We start from the raw sequence: 27614 nt of genomic DNA on the forward strand, positions 1-27614 counted from the left end.
ATAGTCAAATAATGACTCTGATCAGTCTGATGACTATAGACAGACTAATAGTTTATGGCATATCTGCATTTCTTTGTTGATGCTGCTATGTGTGCTATAAGTGGATGATGCATAAACAATTAAACATAATTTAAATTTACATAACATAAATGTTCCATACAGTGACAATAAACATACTATCAACAGATGAAGGGGGAGTATCAGTATCTAAACACAAAATCCAGTTATCAAAGATAACTGGAGCTAAGATTTAGCTTTTGTTTGATATCCTAGAAATTCCATATTGAAGGAAAATGTAACCTAGATTTAATTCTACATAGGCCTAAATCATCAATAATGCATTGATTCAATAATCATATTCACTGGTTTATAATTAATACATTGTTTATGAACTAATTGACTCACAATAGCCCAAATAAGTTGTTTAATAGTAGTAGGCTAAGCTACTTTAAAAACTTGTCAGTTGTCACCAAGTAGGAGGCTAAGATATTTGATAAGGTGGTCTCGTTGTCGACTTGTCGTCATGTTTAGCCTTATTACACAACAACTTCGAAATGAAACGATCGCCGCAGCCGCTTCCTCGATGTAGCAGGTCTGCCTGAGGCATGAATAAGCAGAAACACTGGGATGGGCACAAGTCATCATGCCATCCCCTCTGGCCAACAGGGGCACAACAAACCACCGCGGAGAAGAAACACAACACCGCGTTTTCACAAAGACAGCTGAGCTGAGCTACTCACAAAGGCGGATCCAGTAGTCACACATGTTGGCCAGTCTACTGTAAAAAGAAATAATATATATGGTAGCAAATGTCATACGCGCCACGCGTTTCTTGGTCATATGATTGCACTCGCTCTCCCTTTCGTCTCTCCCCTCAGTAGAGTCTGACGACATTTGATCTTATTTCAGGATGTGCGCGACGCGCTTTTCTCCCCGCCCCAAGCCAGCCGTCCTCGGCTCCAGTCCAGGCACAGGCACCCGCTTCGCTTCTCGGAGTAGCGACGCCGATACTATAAGCTTAAAACCGTATATCACGCAGCACTGTCCAACACCAATACAGATACATTAAACTACAAAGTTGCACTGCTGCTGAGTCTGAGAGGAGAGCATAGCATTAGCATACCGGTATATCTCCGCCGGGCTGGGTTGCCTTGTCGGTCGGCGCTGTGCACGAGAGTGCCACTGCCCCCGCAACACGCACGCACGCACACACACGCACGCACGCACGCACGCACGCACGCACACACACACACACACACACACACACACACACACACACACACACACACACACACACACACACACACACACACACACACACACACACACACACACACACACACACACACACACACACACATTCTTTCATGTCAAGGGCCTGAATTTCCTATCTGAAATTTGGTGCCAGGGAATGCAGGACCAAACCCCAAGATTTGTGTTTAAAAATATATTCAAAATTTCAATAAAAAAAATGCGTCATTGCAGGCCAATATATTAGCGGGACCTGAACCATAATTATGGGATGGGGCAGGTTATCTATGCCACTCTCACCGATTGACAGTGCCATCCCTGAGCAATTTGATGCCCTATAGGCAGGATTCTTCTTCTTCTAAAAAAAGAAGAAAAACATGCTTGGTGGGTGCCCACCTTCCCTCATGGTGCTCTGGTCTAGGCAACTGCCTGCTCTGCCTATGGGGAGGGCCGGCCAAGCCCCCGGAAGGGCTGTCCATCGTTGAAGCTGCCACTACCTATACTGGCCAAAAGTGGAACTGCAGCACGTTCATGGAGGTGGACAGGCGTTCAGTGACGTCATGTGCGTAACGTGCGTCAAGTCCGTCAACCCTGACATCACATTTTAGACCACTCTCAACTTCTGTTCGCCGCTTCACCTCCCAATGTATGAATGAATGAACCATTGTAAAGCGCTTTGAGCACTTGGAAAAGCGCTATAAAAATGCAATTCATTATTATTATTATTATTATTCCGCTCGCTCGAGCCATTGAGTTACTGTCAGGGGTGGATACCCCCCCCCCCCCCCTCCCTTTCTATATGAATAAAAAGATGCTCTCAACAGAGCATCCTGGGCTGAATAATGGTCTACCTATCAACTTTTAATCCCCATCTGATCGAATTATGTTTTTTATATTTTGTGATCCAGGAACAGACAATCCATCCAGATGTTGTATTAGGAGTTCAAAGAAATCAGGATAGGATCACCCTGATCCATACACGTTTGCTCTGTAAATGTAGCAGTCGCAAAAAACAGGCTGAAGTTGCACCATGACACTCATGAAGTATATTATACGAGCGTCATGTGAACCATGGATACACATCAATGGTTCCTACTATAGCTACCTAGTAGATATGAATAGCTGGAGCTGGACAGTATAGCAAGTTGAATTAAGGATTTGAGGATTAAGGCACAAACACAAACTATCACTACTAGATTAAGATTAATTCAGTATAATTGGATAATGGGAATTTATATAACCTCGGAGAAAGTAAATAAATTCGATCCAAACATTCCTGATTCATGTTATAAATGTAGTGAACATAAATGTACACTATTCCATTGCTTATGGGAATGTGAGGAGATTAAAACATTCTGGAGGTCTGTGGTCCATTATGTCTCTCAGATTTCATCAGGTCCAGTTCCTCTTTGTCCTAAATTATGTATACTCAGCATTTATCCATTAAATTGTACACTACATAGTAAAGAAAAAATAATGACTGATCTTTGCCTGTTACAGGCCAGACGCTCAATTGCACTATGTTGGAAGAATGTCAATGCCCCTACGATTGGCTTTTGGCTGAGGAATTTAACGACCAGCCTGACACATGAGAAACTAACGTATGTAATTAGGAAGAAACCTACTGTATTCTATAAGATATGGGAGAAGTTCTTGGACTTCATTAAGCAAGGTGATATTGAAGAGGCTTTGGATGTATAGTGAGGTTGGCAAGAGCCAGTGACAAAACTTAATGCAAATGTTATCAACCATAAATGTGGTTGATAATAAAATAAAATAATGTATTACAAATTGTAACCTTTACAACCGTATTTATATTGATTGATTGATTCAAATGTTTATTTAGAATATAAAGCAAAATATTTATATGAGCAAATAATTCATAATATAACAGTAACAAAATAAAAAAAGCATATTTATCCATCAATACAAAATATCAGTCAATAAAATGTTCCAATTCCAAATACTATATATAACTGAATCTGTGATATCTGTACATATATTACATTTCTACACATACATACACTTATTTCACACGCACGCACGCGCACTGTACTACATGTTGTCTCAGTAAGACAGCCCTCCCCCTATCCACAAGGAGGAGCAGTGCACCAAAGCATTATGGGAAGTGTAGTCCAGGAAGGAAGTGAGCCCATATTTGAATACCGGTATATTGAAACGTGTTTAAATTAAAGTGTGTTTTGCTTTGGTAATCCATTGCAAATCCAAGCCTCTAGTTGGATCAAGATAATCCAGTTTTTGTTTTGTTTTTTAATCAAACTGATCCCAATCCTATGTTTTTGTTTTGAACTACTACTGATGATTCATACAGTAAAATAAAGATTTATTTTTGATAGGATAGTTTCAGTGCACAGGCTTTGATTTACAAATGGAGAAAATAGGAAGTTGTGTGGGGGGGCTGTGCATGTGTCCCAGCTGGCACGGATGTGTTTGTGAGAAGAATAGGCCTAATGGAGGCGCGCTGGCAAGATTAAAGTGTTTTCATGTTTGTGAGCACTTGGCGGTTATGCAGACACAAGATCTTAAGGTGTGTTTGGAAGGATACCATAATAGAAAATAAATCCTTCTTTCATGAATCATCAATTGAGTGCTAGACCCTCATTCAGCCCTGGACGCTATTGAGTGATTGAATCACTCCACTCAAAGTAAAACATACTGCAGCTATAGCGATGGAGATGGATAATTCTCTCCTTAATGTGATGGAGGGAGGAACTGAACTGATGCGCTATATGTTGATATGTCACTGAAAAGGAACCGATATAGGTTTGCTGAAAGTATCTCAGCCGAAGTCGTGGCCGAGACGATGTTTCCAGTCTGTGTATCGTCCTTCGCAGCCTCGCAGGCGACTTGTCAAACTTGTCATGACGATGAAAGTGCCAGTTGTTCTCCTTTGAATAATACAATGTAATGATGATGAGGAGACATCCGAGACAATTATATTCAGATATTGTTTTGCAGTTGAGTAATGAGTTGTCCCATGTTAATGTAGTGGAGTAAAAGTATATTTTTCTTAATTTAAATGTAGTGAAAGTCATGATAAATACATAAACTAAATTAAAGTATAGAACCTTCCCAAAAATACTTAATTGTAGCAAGTACTTGTACTGTATTTGTTTTACGACACTGCACATATGGTAATATTACTACACAGTAAGTGCACGCACGCATGCACGCACGCACCAAGGTTACCAGGAATGGCGATGATCGTTGTCACACAGTGTGGCTGACTGTGTGATGTGCATGTGCATGTGTGTTCATCCATTCATTCTCAGACTTTAAAAGTGTGGTCCTGGAGTTTTCAAAACAAAACGGGGTCAGCAATTTCTCAAATGTCGCCAATTTATGTGCAGAATGGGTGCAAAAACACAACAAAAGACTTTGAATATTTAGTTGTCGTTGGATAAGATTTGATGCTGTATTGATGTGGTAACATTAGGAGAGATAGACAAACATTGATCAAAATAACAATTCTTTTACATTCTCTAATTATGTAGACTTCTTGTAAATAAAGTAATGCGGATGGTTTAACATTAATTTCTCTCTTCTTTCCCTTAAGGCCTATTCATAGTTGAGTTTTCGGTGACCACCGCTATCACCGAAAACTGACGTCACTGAGCCGCGGTGAAGAGAAAACCACCGCTCTCCCCAGCCCTTTTCTCTGTTTTTACTCACCACCGAAACGGTGGTCACCGAGACTCGCTCCGGGCAATGTGATTGGTCTGGAAGTTGTTATGTTGTGCTGGCTATACTTTATAATAGTTGAGAGCTCAACGCAATGGAAGACTCACATTAACCGACTACTGTTGATTTGCTGGAGCTTTATAAAGTTGATCTGCTCCAGTTTCTGTAAACCCGTTTCTGTTAACCACTTGAACCCTAGCATCACCTATTCTCGGTGGGGGGGACATTCGCCAGTAATAGCTGATCTACAAGTCGCAATGCAACAAGTGTGTGTGTGTGTGTGTGTATCTGTGTGTACAGTACATACAGTATGCACATGCATGTGTGCATCAGCAATGCATATCAAAGCAGTATACACACACCTTTAAACTAATCTATCAGAGTAGCCTGTTCTTGGAAGCTAATATATTAATGTGCCTGTGTGTGTGTGTGTGTGTGTGTGTGTGTGTGTGTGTGTGGTGATGGTGGGGGGGGGGGGGGGGGGGATTGAAAGACGATAGCAGTTACTTGATGTTCAAACTTCAAAGGGAGAAGATCAAAGCACCATATCCTCCTTTCAGCTCTCACCTTCCTCACGATTTAAACGATCATCAATAGTAATGGACTGGCTGTCCGCAACAACAGCAACCCGACGGGCCAGAGCAAGAAGCTGCCGTACAGTATTTCTCCTATGTGAGGGAGGGTGTGATTTGTAGTGGTTTGCGTGAGTGGAAAACTCCCATAAACCACAAATACTCAAGTATTACTAGTACTAAATAAAACAAGCTGTGCATTTTCCTGTACATCCCCCACCCCCCAACCTTCCAGTAGCGTGCGTGCAAAATGTGTGCTTGGGTGTCTGTGTGCACACACGGCCACATTATGTGTTTCTTCAAACAGGCTTAGATCATGGAAGAACAGAGCGAAATAAACATGATGACGCGTATTCATGCAGGCATTCTTCTCTGCATGAATTTATATTGTACAATGAGAATTCTCCAGCAGTCCGACGTGGCTCACCTAGTAAGTAGAGGTGCTCGATCTGGAGAAACCAATCTTTTATACCATTTAAGACAACTTAAGTGGTATAAAAGTCAATCAGATATATAGTATAATATCGTTTTTCATCTTTGTGACAGGCCTAAACAGTCTCCCCTTCCTCCCCACACACACAGGAATGATTTTGACGTGGCTTTTGACATATAATAATTTTAGAAATATTCCAATGTTCGTTCCCCTTATGCACAAGATCGGTATCAGTATCAAATGATCGTGAGAAAAACAATCGGTGATCGGGATCGGTCCCAAAAAACCTGATCAGAGCACCTCTACCAGTAAAACCTGATCAGAGCACCTCTACCAGTAAAAACCTGATCAGAGCACCTCTACCAGTAAAACCTGATCAGAGCACCTCTACCAGTAAAAACCTGATCAGAGCACCTCTACCAGTAAAAACCTGATCAGAGCACCTCTACCAGTAAAACCTGATCAGAGCACCTCTACCAGTAAAAACCTGATCAGAGCACCTCTACCAGTAAAACCTGATCAGAGCACCTCTACCAGTAAAAACCTGATCAGAGCACCTCTACCAGTAAAAACCTGATCAGAGCACCTCTACCAGTAAAACCTGATCAGAGCACCTCTACCAGTAAAAACCTGATCAGAGCACCTCTACCAGTAAAACCTGATCAGAGCACCTCTACCAGTAAAAACCTGATCAGAGCACCTCTACCAGTAAAAACCTGATCAGAGCACCTCTACCAGTAAAACCTGATCAGAGCACCTCTACCAGTAAAAACCTGATCAGAGCACCTCTACCAGTAAAAACCTGATCAGAGCACCTCTACCAGTAAAACCTGATCAGAGCACCTCTACCAGTAAAAACCTGATCAGAGCACCTCTACCAGTAAAACCTGATCAGAGCACCTCTACCAGTAAAAACCTGATCAGAGCACCTCTACCAGTAAAAACCTGATCAGAGCACCTCTACCAGTAAAAACCTGATCAGAGCACCTCTACCAGTAAAAACCTGATCAGAGAACCTCTACCAGTAAAAACCTGATCAGAGCACCTCTACCAGTAAAAACCTGATCAGAGAACCTCTACCAGTAAAAACCTGATCAGAGCACCTCTACCAGTAAAACCTGATCAGAGCACCTCTACCAGTAAAAACCTGATCAGAGCACCTCTACCAGTAAAACCTGATCAGAGAACCTCTACCAGTAAAACCTGATCAGAGCACCTCTACCAGTAAAAACCTGATCAGAGCACCTCTACCAGTAAAAACCTGATCAGAGCACCTCTACCAGTAAAACCTGATCAGAGCACCTCTACCAGTAAAAACCTGATCAGAGCACCTCTACCAGTAAAACCTGATCAGAGCACCTCTACCAGTAAAAACCTGATCAGAGCACCTCTACCAGTAAAAACCTGATCAGAGCACCTCTACCAGTAAAAACCTGATCAGAGCACCTCTACCAGTAAAACCTGATCAGAGCACCTCTACCAGTAAAAACCTGATCAGAGCACCTCTACCAGTAAAAACCTGATCAGAGCACCTCTACCAGTAAAACCTGATCAGAGCACCTCTACCAGTAAGTAAGTTGTGGGTTTGGAGCCGACAGGACCCGAGGAAGCTGTTAGCTGGTATGAATATGGGCAGTTGTTTTCTGATGATGACATGCACATTAAAATCCTCAGCATAAATCTGTCAAATCAATATGCAAAGGGTCAACCTTTACACTGTCATATCTATATTAATTAACTCACACAATTACACACACACACACACACACACACACACACGTGTGTTGTGTTTGTGTGTGTGTGAGCAGTGAGCACATTGCCCTCCACTGACTGACTACCTCAATTCTTTTGTGCAACAGAGAGGGCAGCAGAGGGCGACATTTCAGACTGTCCGAGTTCAACCAATCTGGTCCAACCCCCCCTCCCCTCCCCTCCCCCCCCTCTCTCTCTTCCACTTGAAGCACACTGACTGCTCTCCCCAGGAGGAGAGTAAAGCGACAGATTATTAATTACCGTGACTGGGCGAGGATTTGAGGTGAGGGAGTGTGTTTAGGGGGTGATGGATAGCCCAGTAGCACGGCTATGACAGTAATCTGTACCTACTGTTACACTACCTATACCACAGCACACCATTCCCCACACACAGCTGCCTCATAATTATCATGCCATGACTGGAAGTTCACCTTTTCGCCAGTGTTACGCCAGTGATGTTTTGTTACGTTGTTAAGTAAAAGTAGCAATACCACTATTTAAAAATTATGTTTTTCTCTGTTATAAGTCAAAAGGCCTGTATTCAAGTTACTTGAGTAAATGTATTGGTGTCGAAATATACATACAGTACGTAAACTAATATTTTTCAAAATGATACAAACTTCTCCAAAAATAGTTTTTACAACGCATCACATCACAATGTTTGCCTCGGAGCTGTAGTGGAGTAGAAGTATAAAGAATTGAAAAATGGGAAATGCTCAAGTAAAGTAAAAGTACCTCAAGATTGTACTTGCCTATAGTACAGACTATAGTACTTCAGGAAATGTACTTAGATACTTTCCACCACTCTCACCAATCTCTCTCTCTCTCTCTCTCTCTCTCTCTCTCTCTCTCTCTCTCTCTCTCTCTCTCTCTCTCTCTCTCTCTCTCTCTCTCTCTCTCTCTCTCTCTCTCTCTCTCTCTCTCTCTCTCTCTCTCTCTCTCTCTCTCTCTCTCTCTCTCTCTCTCTCTCTCTTCTCTCTCTCTCTCTCTCTCTCTCCTCTCTCTCTCTCTCTCTCTCACGGTACCAGAGCTATTCTTGCTCGAGCAGCTGCAGCCCAGCAAGCCCAATTTGTGCTCCAGCTTGTATATCAGCTGTTCTCGGCGCGCAATACCGTTGCTGATGAAGTGTCTTGCTAGGAGCGTCTCACAATCCAACACACAAGAGGAGGTTGAATGGACTGAAAACAGCGCTCCCCAAAACAACAGGAGCACTGACGCATTCCCTGAAGAAGGTCAAAACGTTCCTCTTTTTAAATATTGTTTTGCATTGTGGTTATGAGTGTGCTATTCTTTATGTTCTAAGGCCAGCAGCGGCACCTCACCAACACTGGTGTGTGCCCTTCTCCTATTTGTATACTTAAATATGAACATTTAACATGTGTCCAATATTGTGTGAAATGGAACCAGCTGGTTCCATTTACCGGTATATATACCGGTAATTAAACCCCGTCTTTTTCTTGTTTCGTCTTAAAAATGCTAAATATAATGCACAAGTACTTCGTAGGCTATTTGTACAATGTATTATTTCCATTGCAAAACGATTCGATACCGATTATTTCCATTCCAAAACGATACGATACAAAGTAAAACAATACGATCTTTTTTTAATTAAAATCTATATTTCGATACAGTTACTATATCGATTCGTTACACCCCTACTTCAAGGTGTGACAGACAGACATACAGTACTGATTTGGACAGATCTGTTTTTTGTGAGTCTAGGTCTCAGTAAGTACAGAGAGTGTCTACCCTACAGCACGGGTCCACGGGTTTCCAACAACACTTCAGCTGATGAATGGTCTTCATTATCTGCCCCCCTCCTCAGGGGAAGGCTCTCTGAAAGTCCCCCTTTATAGATCAATATTAGTGGGCGCTACACAACAATGGAGATGACCAAGCACTACACAATGGAACACTCAAATGAAACCCGCACAGGATGTTACTGTTCCTTTTGGCTGACTCATCATCAATAGCTGCGCGACTGACTCCTCAACAGATGTGAGACATGCTAACGGGTCTGGGATGCTTCATATTCACACCAGGCGGCAACAAGGTTCCGTTGTTAAACATGAATCCGGTGCGGAAGTTCTCATGAATGGCCTATAATGGTGCCGCTAATTCCCCATTTGCAGTAGCAGAAAACACCTCATCCCGTCAAAGTCAACGGAAACATGACTCGACTTTACACCTTTTCATATTAAAGTCTAATGTTTTCAATTGCAAGTTTCAAGTCTTCTTCCACACTCTGATTTGTGAAATAAATCTGATTTGACTGCAGTCTAAACAGGTCCCCAGAGTTATGCTCAGTTTGTACACTCTCAGAGTTACAGACCGTATGTATGGTAACTATTATTGATGATATTTGCGCACTTCACAATTATACTAATTACCCTGTGTGTGCGTGGGTCTACGATGTGCATGCGGACTCAACTAGATGTGACAGGCAGAGCGGCCCGAAAACCTCTATTTTGTTACAAACTTAACCGCTTGAAAAAGGGTTGAAAATTCAGGGTGTGATGATTGTAGGTGGAGAGACAGTCTGCTTGGCTGCCCTTTCCAATATGATGGCCGCGGTCCAGGTTGCTCCAATGAACTGCAGCGGCCAATGATGTACCTAGGTTTCTGTATCTAGGTCCTCTTAGTCCATTATTTGTTACAGTCTATGATTCACACTCACTTTCCTAGAGGGTATTGTATTGAGCTGTTGGAGCAGGAAATCCTTCTGTAGCTTTGAAGAAAATCCTAAGTCACTAAAAGAATGTCAATGTCAATGATGGACCCTTTAAAGTCAAGCGAATGCCATTTTGCAACGTTAATTCGCTGACATTGACCTCACTGTCTGCCAGGTTTGGGGCAAATAAAAAAAGAGTGAAAATATAATGGGCATAATTACGTGATTATGTGATGAGGAAAATGTGGTCTCACTTCCTTCCTGGAGTCTGGACTACAAGTCACACCTCCATGCAGCCTCCTCCCTCTCTACAAGGAGGGGCAGTGCACCAAAGCATTATGGTCATTGTAGGAATTTAGCAATCCAGTCAAACCCTAGTCAAACACACAGACTTCATTTTTTTTCTGGCCATAGGGTGCAAATTTCCAATTGTGCTACTGTTATCTACTACAAATACTATTAACATTGAGTGATTGCAGTTTCTTCCAGCAGTGAAATGTCCCTTTAAGTGTTTTACACCATCCATTGTGTGTTTCAACCAATTAAGTCCCGGGCTGACATGAATGGCTGTCTGAGTCATTCGGCGAAACTACATTTTCCAACAAAACAATAGCAGGGCGAGCAGTGCACACAGTTGTATGATTAGTATAATTTAGGTTATAATAAGGCCAGCACATGTTTATTGATTTATAAATAATAATATACTGGTGCACTCAACTGGCCAGCACATGTTTATTGATTTGCAGGGGTGACATGACGATGTATTATTCTCTCCGATTCTATTTAAACCACGTTAGATTTATTGAAAACACCGTCCTTGGTTCTGGTGACCGATATTGCCCTTCTAATGCGTGAGGGGGCTGTGTTTTTTTTCTTTTTCAATTACAGTTTTCATTTATGTCTTGTAATGGTTTTGGAAAAAAAAATAATAATAAAAAAAAGAAAAAAGAAAGAATGAATGAATGAATGAATGAATGGTCTGACTCTATAGGGACGTCACATCAGTGTTTCCAGGAGTGTGGGTGTCAGGGGGCCAGTGGGTGTGTGGGTGTATGTATGGGTCGGGTATTCATCATACTGCTGTACTGTGAACCAGAAACTGGGTCAGATGAATCACAATGTGGAGAGTTTCAGTCAGCCCGGGCAGAGTGAAACTAACTCCCCGCTCAGCTTAACCTGACCATGATTGTTTCTGCAGTGTGCAAACCGACAAAACTACAGCAAAAACCACTGTAGGCTGAAGACACTTAAACAGCCCGCGGGATGTGTACACGTATTACTCATTAATACGATTCCATGCCGATGTTGGACACGGTGTGTATAATGCATGACCTACACACACATTGCACATCTATTATACAGTACATCTTCCCTATGCCATCCTCACATATGCATCTGTAAGGCCAGAGTATATGGGTTCTTACATGCCTGTGGGTATATGTGTGTGTACTGTACAAGTATGTAGTTTGTGTGTGTGTGTGTGTGTGTGTGTGTGTGTGTGTGTGTGTGTGTGTGTGTGTGTGTGTGTGTGGTGTGTGTGCGTGCGCGCGTGCGCACATGCGTGCCTGTGTTTGTTCAACAATTATAATTATGCAAATAGAATTTGAGAAATGTTGTTTTCTGGTATAAAAAAAGAAAAGAAAAAAAAAGGACGGTTTAGGGGCCTGATTTATTCTTAATTGCGCACACTGAAAATAAACTCACATCGTGTTGCAGTGTGACGCTTATAGCTTATAGATCGGCTGTTTTCAGCTATAGGGTTAGAAATGACAAGCCTTTCATTTCTGTTGGGTGGAAACCTCATAATGTGGAAACTTCTGTCCCGATCCGATCAGGTGATCGGAAATCGGGGCCGATCACGTCATTTTCAAATGATCGGAATCGGATCAAGAGCAAAAAAACGTGACCGGGACAATCCGTAGTATCAATGTTATATCCATATCATGATATTAGACTGGATATTGTCTGTGATTTTGGATATTGTTGTGATATGGCATAAGTGTTCTATAAACATATAAATATCGGACCGGGAAAAATCTGTATCGTACTACAATAACAGTATAATAACAATAATGCAATGGGCCGTATAGTGCACGTCCACCGACCTGTGCTGCTCTGGATGGTCCTGACCGTGGTGGTCGTCCGAGGGGGCGAGATGGCCCTCAGGGTGCTGGTGGTGGACAGCACCACGGTGCCCCCGTCCTCCTCCTCCTGGGAGCAGCCCTTCTCCATGGCGCGCACGTAGCTGTGGCTGCGCATGCGGAAGCAGCCGCCGCCCGGCATGGGCAGGTCCAGGGCATCCACCGCCTGCGACTCCATCTCGCTGAACACCGCCTCGCACACTGCCTCAATCTGCCCGTTCACCTCCACCTCGCTCACCTGGAGGGGGGGGGGGGGGGGGGGGGGGAGTTAGTCCACAACTCAGGGGTGATTGTTTTTCTCCTAAGTGTTGGAGTTTGGAAGTGCTCGTTGAAGATCACTCAACGGCCCATGCGTACCACCTGTTTTGAATTTGCACATAATGCAGGAGGCAGCATAGGTTGCTTTACTGATAACGAGCGCTTCCAAACTCTGACAAAATATAACCTGCACAGAATTTCTAGTAGAAAGAATAGGACTTTATTCTGTTTGGATGAATGGGCTGTCAATGGGAAGTTGCACCTAGTTAGCACCTTGCTGGCAAGATGGATGCGGTCTGCATATGGTCAACAGGGTTTAAACTTTGATACTACCAGTGTTCTTTTAGTTTTTTGTTTTGTCTGTTCCCGTGCATTATCAATAGTATATATATTTTTTATCTATTGTATTTTGTATTATTTTATTATTATTATTTTATTAATAGTTCATGTTATTTTTCACCTGCTTTTATTTCCATCTCTTATGTTCAGCACTTGGAGTTGCATTTGATGTATGAACGTTTGATTGAGGACTTGAATATTTTACAAAATGCTGAAAAGAGACACTGGCAAGCAGTGAGATAAATCCATTTAGCATATTCTCTACATGCAATTGTAGCAATGAAACTCATTTCATTTCAAAAGTAATGTTTTTGGACATACAAGGTTTCCACCAGAAAAGGCCAATTCAATTCGGTCCAATGATATGACTCGGTCCAATGATATGTGTGCATAAACACTCACTATGCATGGGCGCGTGGGGCTGCACATCCTACCGTCTAATTAGCCTTTCTGAATAAGCCTCTAATCAGCCTAGCTCAAGAAAGATACATAAAAAAATATCGGAAGGTGGTTGGACTTAATAAGCTATTGATACGTGTACAGTAGTGTGCAAGGTTTCCGTTAGCCAGTATATACCGCTACTCGCCAATTGGCGGATAAATAAAATGATCACCGGCCACATTGGTCAGCTGCCTTGCTCCACAATAGTATTATAATTCTTAGTACATTTAAAATTTGTATTAGGTTATTTGGATATCAGATAAAGTAACACAACATTACACTACAGTACATTTTCAACAATAAAAATTATATATCTTTTTTATGAGAAAACATTGACTGGTGAATCAGTGTTTTTTCTTCCGACAGCCTTGCCTTCCAGCGCAGATCCTCACAATATACACAAGACATAGACTCACACGGGGCCTGTTGCCTGATATATGTATCGTTGTACAATGGTGTATTGTGGTGAACGGAGCCAATCTACAAGCTCACTGCAGTGCCACTGTCATGGAGACAGTGTTTTGGAAAGTCATGAAAGAACACAGGCAAGTTACTAACTATGCTAGCATCATGTGTGAACATGACGACACTATGAGAAAGCTTACCAGTATGCAAGTTACTAGCCTACGTACAAAATCAGCAACCTCAGCATATACAACCTCTTTCAACCTTTAGTTGAACGAGGTCGAGATGCATACATAGCCTGCTCTGAAACGTATTCAGCCAGTTTGTTTATTCTCTGTAACACCGTTCTCTGTAACACATGATGCGATGTAGCTTGTACGGTAGATAACATCACTTGTCCGTCCCAACTACTTCATGTTCGTTTTGACAAGCGACACGGCTATATCATCGAGTAGACTGATGCAGTGCATCTGTGGCTGGAAAAAGCATGCTGCGATACTCAGATGTAGACATCGGTTGGGTGGTGCACACTCACGTAACCCGCACGTGACATGTATTAAATTATGGCTGACACCTGGCCGGAATAATAAAATGTTGTCGGTCACGTTGGCCAGCCAGGAAAATACCTATAGCTGAAACCTTGGTAGTGTGTGTGTGAACGGTGTTTAATTTAGGGCAATGGAATATCTTCACCCACTGCCTCCTCAAATTTTAATTTGAGAATTAATGTCAAGCACCTAATTAAAGTCAAGCACCTTCAAATTAATATGAATCTTGTCCCGGGGATCTCCATACGTTTGTGTTGTAGTAAAAAGTTTTCATATTTTCTACATGCTCATACAACATGTAGCGATGTGACACGTTGTGAGCTGGTCCATCGGCTATTTTCAAATAACCGATGAATATAGGATTAAAGTGGTTAAACAGACTATTACAAACTATTAACACATTTAGGGGGGGGGGGGGGGGGGTCCGTCCAGCCATCCCACTTTGAGAAAGCACAGTCTGTGTAGGGGTTAACGCGGGAGGCAGAGACGTATGGCTCTGACGACAGTGTGGCCTCCCGAGGGTCCAACCAACCTGGCTGATGGTGCTCATGGCTCTCATGTAGCTCTCGTTCCGCGAGCGGAATTTTGGCGAGGCCAGCAGCCCTGCTGGGTCCAAGCTGTCCAGACTCCTATTGATGGAAACCTCGCTCACTGCCCGCAGATAACTGTGGCTCCGGATCTGCAGCTTGGGAGAGTGCTCCGTGGAGATCCTGCCACAAGAGAGAGAAAGAGAAAGACCTTAATATGAACTTTATTGGTCGCGCAAGGGGACATTTCGCCACCAAAGGCAGCTCAGCAATTTAAAGGACGACTTCAGCCATATTTTTTTTTAATTATATTTTTGGGGCTTTTTTCTGCCTTTATTGATAGTATAGTACAGGGGTTCTCAAAGTTTTTGGCTTGGGACCCCCGGAAATGCTTTGGCCATGTCTCATGAGGTGTACTATGTAAACTCTTAATTTCTATTATCCAGCCATTCAGTTGCAAAAATAATAATAATTTGGTATGGTAGACTGACAGGAAATAGGGAGAGGGAGATGGAGATTGACACGCAGCCGTGTCAAAGGCCGTCGGGAATCAAACCAGTTGTTTAACATATAGCCTTGAATTGCACCTATCTAAACAATTCTTTGCTGTATATACTGTATGGAACATACCTAACTTTGCTACTACAGGGAAAACATGCACATGTACATGTTTTTTACTCGTTGTTTTCTCTTTCTTGCACTCTCTATTCTATCCCTTTGTTTGTACAGCTCTCCTATGAGACACAGACCGAGTAGAAAGAACACATTACACACATTATATCAGGACCAATATCGTAGATAGAGCAGGGTAAAGACCTCACACACGAAGAAACATCATCAATAATGAGCACAATATCGTCGCTGTCGAGTGTAAACCTTGTAAGTCCAAAACTGTTACTTTTCAGGAAATGGAAAAAAATTGCAGATCTATGCATCATGATCGGCTATTTGCACTAGTTTAACTGTACAGTATGACAATTTAAAGTAGGGCATTAAATGACAAAAAATACATAGTAGACATTTGGAGATTTCTGAGAGAGAGAGAAAGAGAGGTTTTGCATTCACACGCTCCCAAGGCCACATATTAACACACGCATGCGCGCAAACGGCGCACACACGCATTAGCTTTAGCTTTCACCTGCAGATGAGGGGGCGTAAAGCACCTCGTGTGCGTGCGTGCGTGTTATGTGGCATTGGGAGCGTGTGAATGCAAGCAAAACATTTAATTAATCAGGGTAAGCCTAACTTAAAAAGGCTGACTAGCTTTCCTCTCCATGAACTCGGTGGCCTGCTACACTAACAGCGGAGTGTGTGTGCACACTTCCGAGAACAGACAGTACAGAAAGAGAGAGCACGGTTACAACCAATTCTACTCTGCTCTACTCTTGACATGAACATGAACTAACAGCCCTTTTAATTTCCCCAAGCCCATATCTAAAATGCGGACACAGCCGCACACACGCGTTTAGATAGACAGACAGACAGACAGACAGTCACATGCATAGGCACGCGCACATGCGCGCGCGCACACACGCACACGCACACGCACACACACACACACACACACACACACACACACACACACACACACACACACACACACACACACACACACACACACACACACACACACACACACACACACACACACACACACACACACACACGTCTCTTATATGACTCTGTCCCTTCAGGTCCAGTCTGCCTTAATTATGCATGTTCTCCTTAAAATAGAGCGTGGCGATCGCAGCAAAGCGAGCCAGATTAGTCATTCTTGGCTGTTGGAGTATAACTTAGGGGTTGGTATGAAAGGAAAAAGGGGGACCGGGTACAAGAATCGGAGTGCAAGATGGGATGCACTGAGATGGGAACAGGGAAGTGCAGACTCCTGTACATGTCACGGACGGTCCGTTTGAGAATCCGTCTCAGCAAAAAGCACAGACGCCGCTCCAGGCTATACTACTGAATATGGAAGAGAGTCTATCAAAGAAAAAAAGGTTCTGCCTCTGCTTACTCAGCTCTGCACCACTTCATCCTCGCTGCAACATTCTCTTTCATTTTAACTTTTATATATATATATATATATATACACACAGTATAGAGGGTATTTTTTGTTGTTGTTGTTGCCATGAGGTGTCTCATAGTGGCCCTCGAATTTAATTTCTGTCGGGTGGGAACTGGTAAAATGAGTTGACGCACCTGCAGGCAGAGGTGCAAAGTAACCAAGTACATTTACTCAAGTAAGTACTGTAACTTATTTATGGCTTTGAGGTACTTTTACCTTACTTGAGCATTTCATTTTTCATCTTTCATTAGTTACCGTGAGGAAGATATTGTACTTTTTACTCCACTAGAATTGTTTGACAGCTTTAGTTACAAGTTACTTTGAATATGTAGTATGCTTGTATATGCTTTTCAAAGGCACCATACTGAGGTTCGATGGCAGAACAGTATTATTGTCATGCAGCATGTTGCAGTTATGCACATCTACGGTGGTGGTGCTTTCTGGCCATACAGGCACCCTGCGGGGCATGATGACGAGAATACGTGCTGTGTGGAGAAGTACTAAAATTGCTTTAAAACTAAAAATGAGAATTTCCACAGTGTGTGTATTAAAATCTTGTAGCCAGGGGCAATGGTGACGGAGATGTGACGCACATGTGGCCATAGTTACATCTACCCAGCTGTGATCATCCTGTTGCTCAACCGCTGCCTGTCTCTTCTGCATGTAAAGGGCTGTTTAGGCTTTTCAGAGCATTTTTGGGCGTTCTGGTGGCACAGGGGTGAAAGAGTTCTCGCGCGTCATCGTACCAAAATCTAACGTTCTCATGGAAGACAGTTGACTGTCCATCTTACCTGGATAACATCATCTTTTCGTTTTGACATGAAATAATAACTGTACCGTCACCGTGTAGCGTTTGATTTCATTAGCGCGATCGTGACAAAATAGCCTACAGCTGCTGCTGCCCGCAGAGCATACATGAACGGTAAAGATACCAAGGATTGGACAGTGCTACTCAACATGGAAGTAACACTGACTCGAAGCCGTTTATAAATCAGTCAGTGAACAAACGAGTCAACTTTTCACCGCCGTTTGGTGTGTCGTCGTCCCCCCCCGCCACCCCCCCGCACAATCAGAAGCGTTTTCAAAGAGATGAGTAGGATACAAAGGCAGCCTGAAAGGCAAGCATTTGCATTCCAATGGGTGATTGAGGGTCGTGCTCTACGCACATTGCACAACGGCCATCAGGTCTGGTGTTTGTCCTCTCTCTTTTCTCAGTGTTTTCAAATGGATTTTTATACGACGTGAAAACCTGGAATTCCCCTCTTGCGTACCAGTGGCACGTGTCCCGATGTACCGGTGGTTGGGAACCTCTGATCTATAGCATCGTGCCATATAAGAACTGTGTTCCAAAAATAAACAACTGATTCTACTCATATGGATTTTATATCCATATAATCAAAAAAGTATTAATTTATCCAAAGAGTACGCAATTGAATGCATCCAGACATACAAATGTAACGACAGTCACATACCTGACAGAATCGCCTGGATGATTTGTTCATAATTTGGAAGACAGTAGTCGTATTGTCAATAGAAATAACTACTTCTGTGATACGGGGATAACCCAAGTGACATCAGGACATCAGTGACATCAGGACAAGTGACGTCAGGATACTAAGCCGAGTATAATGTCCTTGAGGTTCTCCTGTATGGGACAGAGTCATGGAAAGTGACACAGCCCATCTGTCACAAGCTAGACATATTCCAGACAAGATGCCTCAGGAGAATATTGAGGATATTTTAGCCTACGACAGTCTCGAATGAAAACCTTCACAGGAGAACGGGCCTGAGCCCACTGTCAGATGTGATCAGGTTCAGACGGTGGATGTGGATTGTTGACGTGTGCCGGATGGAACCCAAGTGCCAACCTAGCCGGGGCAGAGAAGAGCTGTAGAGAAATACATGAAAGAGCCTGGATGCACCTGGGGAATAATGCAGTGGTTCTCAACTTTTTCAGGCCATGACCCCATAAACAATTCCGTTTCTTGTATTATTTGACAATGTGGCCAATGTCTGACCTGTTTTTATATATTATTGAATACATTTGATGCAGTGATGGTCTTTTTTCATATATATATATATTCTTTTAGGTATTTGGCAAAATTGACCTGTGGCAGCAACACCGGCACAACTAACTATTTCCAACTATATTTCCAGCTTTAAGTTCAATAATGTTAAATATTTTAACAGCCGTTAAGCCGTTGTATTTATTATTATGTTTGATTAGTAGTAATAAATATATATAGAGCTAATGCTGATATATATTTATTGGTAGGCTTGCTTAGTTGTACTAGTTTATAGGGATGCTTATTATTATGCTTGGTACTGTTTGTTGTTCCTGTCATCCCTGCAGATGATGAGTGATGTGTCCCTAATGGGCTGCCATCTTGAGGAGGGCCTGGCTAGCCAATGCTTGGATCCTATTGGCTAATCGGTCCTGTGGCACCTCAGAGTCTTGGCTACCTGGCTACAAAGCTCACTCTCTGCCAGTGCTACGAGGAGGAAACACTGCTTAGCGTTGGTCTTCCCTCCAGAAGCCTACTTCTGTTATTTCCGTCATGTCTGCTTAGTTTCGTTAGTTTATAGTGTTGTTTTGCCTCACCCTTAGTTTCACTCCCTTCGGGAAGGAGTGTTAGTTTAGTCCCGTTTAGTTCTGTGTATAGTTCTTGCTTGTTAGGTTCAGTTGAAGTTTCGTTCTTGTATGTTTGTCAGGGTTTTGAGTTAGTGTTATCCGTCTTGTCATCACCGCCTTTTCTTTTCTTCACTTCATTCATCACCCTGTAATGTAAGTCATTCCGTCAGTGCTCACAGAGCCATTCTGGTGTCATATTTGCCATGTACTTTAAGCCACTTAACTTATTTATTTGTGAGTATTAAAATAAATACTCTTTCATGATTGTTGCAGTATACCCCTAGACTTCAGAAAAGTCCGTAACAAATATGACCAATCAAATCAAATAAAACTATTCTGATATGCCTTCTTATATTATTAAATATTTACTGGGGTGTGCCGAGGGGGGTGAGAGGGGGGTATTACTGGTATTATATGGCAGCTCAGATAAGAGCAGCAATGTTCTGCTTTTCTGATAGAACATGCAAATAGAGCGTAACACAACATCTTCCCTGCCTTAGTTTGAACCTTTATTTATTTATACTCTGACTCCCTTAAAATATTTTTAAAAAAAGGACAAAGAACCCCTTTGTTAGGAACACGATTGAAGTCTGGTTTAAAGCACAGAAATACCTTGGTTCAGTTACTAAACTTTCACGTTTTTCTCCTTTGTTGGGTAACCAGAATTTTAAACCTGGGAGTCACACTGGGGGGTTTAAATCAATCAAAGCCAAAATATCTGATACTGTATGTATGAAAAGCATGTACTGATGTCTTTTGAAGGAAATATGATATTCCATCAAATCTTTTTTTTTTAAATACCTACAGATAAGAAGTTCTATTTCAAGTACCCAAGATAACTCAATCCAGCTGCCATCTCTATCAGTTTTAGAAAAGATTATTGTAAATTATTCTGATGGTCGTGGTAAGGACACTCTGGTTTATGATATGTTTGTGAGGTTGTCTGGGGAATCCTCAGAGTGTAGAAGATTGGCCTGGTGTAACAATCTAAATGTAGAAATAAGTGTTGAACATTGGGAGAGGGCTTGCTACAGAGCCCAAACACAGACGATCAATACCAGATACAAGTTGGTTGATGCGAACGTATATTACTCCTTCTCTACTAAATCATTTTGATCCTAATATACCAGACCAATGTGTAAAGTGCAATGTGGAAAAGGGTACATTATTTCACTGTTTATGGCAATGCCCAGAGATCATGAAGTTTTGGAAAGAAGTACTTGGTAATAGGTATATTATCCCAGATAATCTCAGAGGATATTCCTATTTGTCCACAACTGTGTATCTTGGGTATATTTCCTAATAACTTCAAAGTTAATAGTAAAAAGAAGAGTATGATTACTTACTCTCTTCTACAGGCTAAACATACAAGTGCACTCTTTTGGAAAAACCCAGACAAACCAGACATCAAGCAATGGTACAAAGAACTGTCAAATTGTCTTGCACTAGAAAACTTGACTTTAGCCATTAAAGGGAAATCTGATGACTTGTCAAGAATGTCAAGAAATATGGGGACACTTCATGCGTTTTATGGAAAGCAATCCATTAGGACCTGTATTAGACCAGTAAGACGCGCAAACGCGGGAAGCGAACGCAGCTCGTACATATTTGGGTTTTTTAAAGATTTATTTTTAAGTTATTATTTTTTTAAGTTAAGTTATTTTTAAGTTAAGTTTTTAACTTAGCCATAACCATATAAGGAGTCCCCAAAGCAGCTATACGTCCAAATATGGAGTGTGTTGCATCAATCACAAATCACTCAGCTCCATATATGGGCACAAAGGGGGGACACACGGACACACACATGGACACACAGACAGACATGATCTGCTAGGTCTCATAGTAAGTGCTCACTGCGTTCGCAATCACTGCGTTCGCAATAATCCACAGTAATGTGAGGAGGAAAAACGTCACACTGGCAGTGGCGGAAGTTAATGTATTAAAATAACGGAGACCTGGTACGTCACTTTTTCCCACCTAGTATTTCACTGGTGACACCCGTGTACAGTACAGTAGAGCTGGGATACCTGACCGAAACCCGACGGGACCCGTCGGGTCGGGCTAGGGTCAGGCTCATTACCATAATTGTTGGTCGGGCTTCGGTTCGGGCCGGCCATGCTGTTGATATAGAAAATAAAGTGTAAATATGGATAAAAACGATCCGACTAGTCTGTCTCTCTGTGTGTTTCCTGGTTAACCAGAACGCATGGTGCACTTTAGAGTATAGCCTATATATTGAGGTGGTGCAGTGTGACAATGCTCTGTCTGCAAGCAGCAGCACCGCTTGTTGTTGCAAACTTGCAACGCACGTGATGCAAGCAGCAGCAGCAGTGAACGTAGCCCCATGTGAACCTCAGTCCCTACGCTAATTCTGTAGGTCAGGAGCTACAGAATGAGCGTAGGGACTGAGGTTACATATGGGGCGCAGCTGGAAGAACCACTGAAGAGAGGAGGACGGCGTTAGCCTAGGTTGAACTCACCCACGGCGGATGTGATCCTCCTCCTCCTCCATGTAAACCGCGATGGTTGGATTAATATAAACAGTGTTGAGTTGAGTATGAGTAAATAACTCGGTCCTGCCCATGGACCATGGCAAATTAGGCTACCAATAATCGCCTCCCGCTGGCGCGGATTGTTTGATTGAATAGCACTTTATTAAGAGTTTGCAACTTTGCACGAACACGCTGTGTGGATTAAATATTGCCAATGCCGAATTGCCGATGTCAAATCAATCATCAATGCTGGTAAGACTGCAGGAGTGTGTGTGTGTGTATAATAATGACTGTGTGTATGCATCTGACTGCGCACAGTGCTGTGCAGTGTGCTTTGTAATGTGCACGGCGTGTTATACTATGCTATTTATTAATCATAGGATATAGATATAAAACGCACCCCTTTCATGGTAATTTGCAAGACATAGTGTGGCATGTCTAAAGGTAACAGCCAGGCAAGCTGTATGCTGTCAGTGTAATTATTAAAGTGCTTTCCTCAAAGAAAAATGAAGGGGGAAAAAAGTGTCGGGCCTGGCGCATATATTCATAATTAAGGTAACACTTCACTGACGGACCACAGCGGAAGCGAGCGCTGCTCAGCATCGTTGGAAGCTACTACACGCTAGATAGGTTTCATGCCATTCTTCCCAGTTCAACAGGTCAGCCATCCTGATCCACCAGACTGTAGCTGCTATAGTTCAGCGATAGAGATCACCCTGCCCTGCCAGCTTCCCACCTGTGAACAGCAAAGCCAATTGTGTTGGTCGGAGTGGCCAGCCAAGCCCAGAGGCACCATTCCCCATTCTCTCCATGCACGGATGTCGGGCAGGAACTTTACTCCTGCAGCCACACAACCCTATCTGCACGCCCCTTGAGGTGTCGTCTATTTGTTTTATTATCATACAGGCAGAGCACTGAATGTTTGGGCCCGAGAGTGGAGAGATACGGAGGCCGACTGTGAAGATAGCGGGGTTTATCTGAGGTGTACACAGGGAACAGGTAATTAAAACTGGGCCACTGAGAGTCGGGTATTGACACACAAACAGAAAGGTGCAACGTGATCACACATTACCCCACCTCCCCTATCTCTCTCTCCAATCGTCCTCCCTCTAATTCACGTGCACTCTGGCTGTTCTTGCACAGCGAAATTAACCACATGAATCGTATAGAGTCAATCTTATTATGTTATTCTGGGATGAACATTCGGCGAGAATAGCATTCTACAAAGTCTACAAACTCATAGACCGGCTATTTGCACCAAAGACATGTAGAGCGAAAACTAGTGAGCCCCTAATCCGGGGGGATTCCAGCCCAAGTTCGAGGTGTAAGTGGTAAATTCTCTTTATCTGTTACTCTCTTTATCTTTCTCTGTTGCTGTGACAGTATCTTTCCGTTTGTTCCAGTCAAGCAGTATGTCTAGGTAATAAGCAAGCTAAACACGCAGCAAGATCTGGAGTGTTCATTATGTTTTACGCACTCTCTTGAACTTCACATGCTGAAGGAGCCGAAATGTTAACACGCCCATGAGGGCTTACACACCTTATTCAGATTCACATGTGCACAAAGACACGCAAGCGCACGCAAGCATGCGTGCACACACAAGCACGTGCGCACACCACACTAACAAACGTACAACATTTGGGACCTGGAATTGCATAATTATGGCATGACGGGTTAGACTAGGAAGCTAACATACAGTGCCATGCATAGGGTAACGTTACTCACTGGAGTGTGGTCATCTCAGTGAGGGACGGCTGGGTCGCCTTCAGGTAGCTGGCCCGCCGCGCTTGAACCTTGGGCGAGGGTTTGGGGCTGCAGTCCGAGTCCCCGCTGTCCTCGTCCGCCATGGCCCTGATGTAGCTGCCGCTGCGCATCCTCCGGCACGGGATCTCGTCGTCCTTTCCGAGCGGGGAGAAAGCGCTCCACTCATCCTGGGGCACCTGTAGAGACGATGAGGACTGAATTAAAACGTGCTGATCATGATGGACTTTCACAAAACTTACTCGAGAAAACGTGCAGACACAAAAGAGTCCAAAGAAAGATGTCTTCCCTGTCCTTAAAGCAACCAAAAAACACACCTACCGGCTCACCATCCATCCAGTGACATTTTACCCATCATGCTGTGAAGGATCAGTGGTTAACAGTAACGCAATTCGCAGGAAGAAATCACAATGACGCACGCATACCATAATAAGAGTGCATGCACCGAAGGCCTCCGTGTGTCTTTCCTGTGACGCATGTGGCATATCAAATGCAGCCAGATAAATTGTTTTAGACAAAACGTTGCAGCGCTGTGGGGCCCCCCGGTCCACTTTTCGGACTTTTCACACACTTCCAATGAATGTGTAAAAAAAAAAAAAAGAAAAGAAGAAGGAGCCAAGGCTATCTAGGAGTTCTCGTCTAAGTGAGCGCGAGAGACAGAGACATAGAGAGTGGTGGTGGTGGGGTGGAGGGGGGGGGGGGGGGGGTAAAAGTGCTAGCAAAACAAAGAAGGTTTTGTTCAGAGGAAACCACTGTGGTCCCAACGTGAGTGGCTTTTAGGGCACCAGCTCTGAGGTGAAAGAAGAAAAGAGATACAGTGTGAGAGAAAGAGAGAGAGAGAGAGAGACACTGACTGACTGAATAAATGAATGATGCGTGACATCGTCATTGAGCAGGAAGCGGTAGCCATAGGGAAACCACGCCACGGACAGACCTAGAAGTAGAGTATAGTGACATCAACATCTGCACAGACCTGAAGAAGGTCGAGCGCGTTTGAACGACACAAAGAATTCCGCAGGATGACCCCGGCATTCTAGCGGCGTGGTGCGGAGCTTTCAACGATGCTCGACACATTTTTTAACCTTCAGGTTTCACCGAGGTGCAGGAAGGAGAGAGAGGGGGCGCTCGGGGACTTTGATTTAGACATGCAGGCTTAAGGGTCTGCATGTGTGTGGAAGTGTTTGCGTGGGAGTCTGCGTCATCATCATGCAAGTATTGTGCACATGTCTTGTGTACTGTATATGTGGAGGTAAAACAGGAACGGCAGCCTTGGGAAAGTCTTATGTAAAACTGCGGTTTCCTCCTTAGACGGAGAAAACGTGTGGCCATGCATACACAATATCCCTCCTTCATCTCCTTCCGAGCTGTTAAAATGCATGGCCACAGAGACCAGTCTCCCCTCCCCTCCCACTCTCTGTTGGTCCCCCCCTGTATGTGACGACTTGTGTACACTGTCTCCGTCTCTTTGTCACCCCTTTTCTGTCTCATCCATCTCTCCTCTGGGCTCATATTTGCAGCACATGTGGTCGTGAGAGAGGCTGCATCAGACGGAATGTCTTCCTCTTTTATCTTCTTCCAGGGAAGGGGGGGGGGGGGGGGGGGGGAGGGCACACAGGGAGGCAGTGAGGTACCATGGGAGCTCAAGGGATGTGTGATATTCCCTCCAAATACAGTGAGGTTATTATGCCCTGCAGGCTTCCTCTGGTCTCCCAGCAGCACATCTAGTTCTGCCGGAGAGACGCATGCATACATATAAAAGGAAAAACACATGCGCATGCATGCATGCTCACACCCAGGGCATTAGTGGCTACTGCTGCTACTACAGCAGCAGTAGCTACAGAAACGGCATGTCCACATCAAGGCTTTGAAGATGGATCAGATGCACAGTGGTGTAGCTACTTTGGCACTGCTGTATCTGATCTTCTATTTGAAGACAAATGCAGGCTTAATGCAAAACATTTCTCTTGTGCCAGATAAGCAATGCATGCACACCAGACATAGTGAAATCGGCTTGGCACTTTGCTAATCCAATATGCAGAGGCTAACTGTGGGATTGTAAACATCCATCCTTTTCGACTACTGCTTATACAGTACATAATATAGCACAGTGGTACAGCAGTAAAAACACATATGTTCATGCACATGCAACGTACACAGACACTGAGGAACAGTGATAACATGCAACAGCTGACTCTGGTCATAACAGGGATGGATGACCAGAACATACAGCCTGAGAGCTCTCAGGCAAGCAGCATGGAACCTGGACCCACCACAGCATGCGACCGGGACCCACCACAGCATGCGACCGGGACCCACCACAGCAAGCGACCGGGACCCACCACATGCCAGACGATGAGGTTAAAAGCTTATGGAGTGTCCTACCTGCAGGAAGTGGCAGGTGCGTGCCTGCTCAGCTTTCACTAGCGCTCTATCTAGGTTGACCTTCTGGTAGACCTCCCTGGCTCTGCTCACCGTCAGTGTGGACGACCACGAGCTCTTCTTCAGCTGCAGCTGCTGCCCGGCGTCCAGTGCCCTCGCCAGCTGCAGCCCCCCGGGTCCGGAGCCGACCGCCGAGCACGTCGAGCACTTCATGTCGTTGTTGCTACGCGACGTCTTGAGCGTGTGGGCGCTGATGGTGTTGTAGGACTCCATGAAGTACTGCGACTGCGACTTGTCCGGGTGGCGCCCCATGGTCATCACCCCCGACGGCGCTTGGCGGTGGTGGTGGTGGTAGTTGCAGAACTCCCGGTCCAGCGTGTCGTCCGAGCTCCAGTAGCCCGAGGTGGCCGTGCGCATCTTGGGCTCCGACTTGGAGCGGTCTTTACTCTTGCCGCGCTTGCTGAGCTTCAAGGTCCCCGAGCACGACGGGGGGTCGTCGGGGCTGGCCTTGCCCCCGTTCACTCTCTGGAGTGTCCCGGGGCCCGGGACGGGCCCCTCCAGGGAGTGGGACTTGGTGAAGAGCTTCTGCACCGAGTGGACCAGGTGTCGGATGCGTCCCGGGCTGTCGCTGCGCTGGTGCTCCGTGGCCGTGCGCTTGTACTGCAGCGTGTGGTAGCCGTCGCGCTGCACCGGCGCCTGCCGCTCAAACTGCGCCAGGAGGTTGGCGGGAGCGCGGTTGTTGTTGTTCCCGCCGCCACTGCCTCCTCCTTTGCCGCCCGCCGGTGGCCCGCCACCGGTGTAGGGCACCAGGGCGCTGCTGCACTCCTCCTTGGCCTCATGGTGGGTGCTGCAGTGTCTGCGAGGGAAGGTGCAGCTGGCCAGGTCGGGGTAAGGGCTGCACTCAGACTGGAAGGAGCTGCGCTGGGCATAGTAAGGGTGGTCCGCCGGGTGCGTGTCTCCGGGGTTGAGGAAATACGGCCGGCGTTCCGGGTGCCCCAGGGTCATGGAGGAGGGGTCGCAGGTCACCGCGTGATGGTGGCTGCGGCCGCCGGAAAGGCCCTTCATGGTCATTGTGGACGTGCTGACGCACACATCCGGCTGCTAATGAGGGAGCTCTGCACGGAGAGACAGAGAAGACAATTATAAAACACTTTGCATTTGCATACAATACGGCACAGTCCATCTGCTCCAGTTTGAAGGACACTTTTTGGCAGCTGCTCTGTGAATGTGCAGACATTTTGATGC

The 27614-nt window shown here is 44.3% G+C and overlaps 1 protein-coding gene across 1 annotated transcript in view; it reads right to left on the minus strand.

Annotated features, from left to right (window-relative positions):
* dlgap1b (discs, large homolog-associated protein 1b) overlaps positions 1–27614 on the minus strand; it is a 78044-nt gene that overhangs the window by 32452 nt on the left and 17978 nt on the right. The window contains exons 2-5 of the mRNA XM_080793443.1: positions 26373–27484; positions 23955–24169; positions 15046–15223; positions 12487–12760 (exon numbers count right to left, since the gene is read on the minus strand). Coding sequence (XP_080649569.1) covers positions 12487–12760; positions 15046–15223; positions 23955–24169; positions 26373–27440 — 1735 coding nt within the window. The 5' untranslated portion in view covers positions 27441–27484. The remainder of the gene's footprint in view (positions 1–12486; positions 12761–15045; positions 15224–23954; positions 24170–26372; positions 27485–27614) is intronic.

The sequence above is a fragment of the Protomyctophum bolini genome, assembly GCF_963924005.1.
Source record: "Protomyctophum bolini genome assembly, chromosome: 21".
NCBI lineage: Eukaryota > Metazoa > Chordata > Actinopteri > Myctophiformes > Myctophidae > Protomyctophum > Protomyctophum bolini.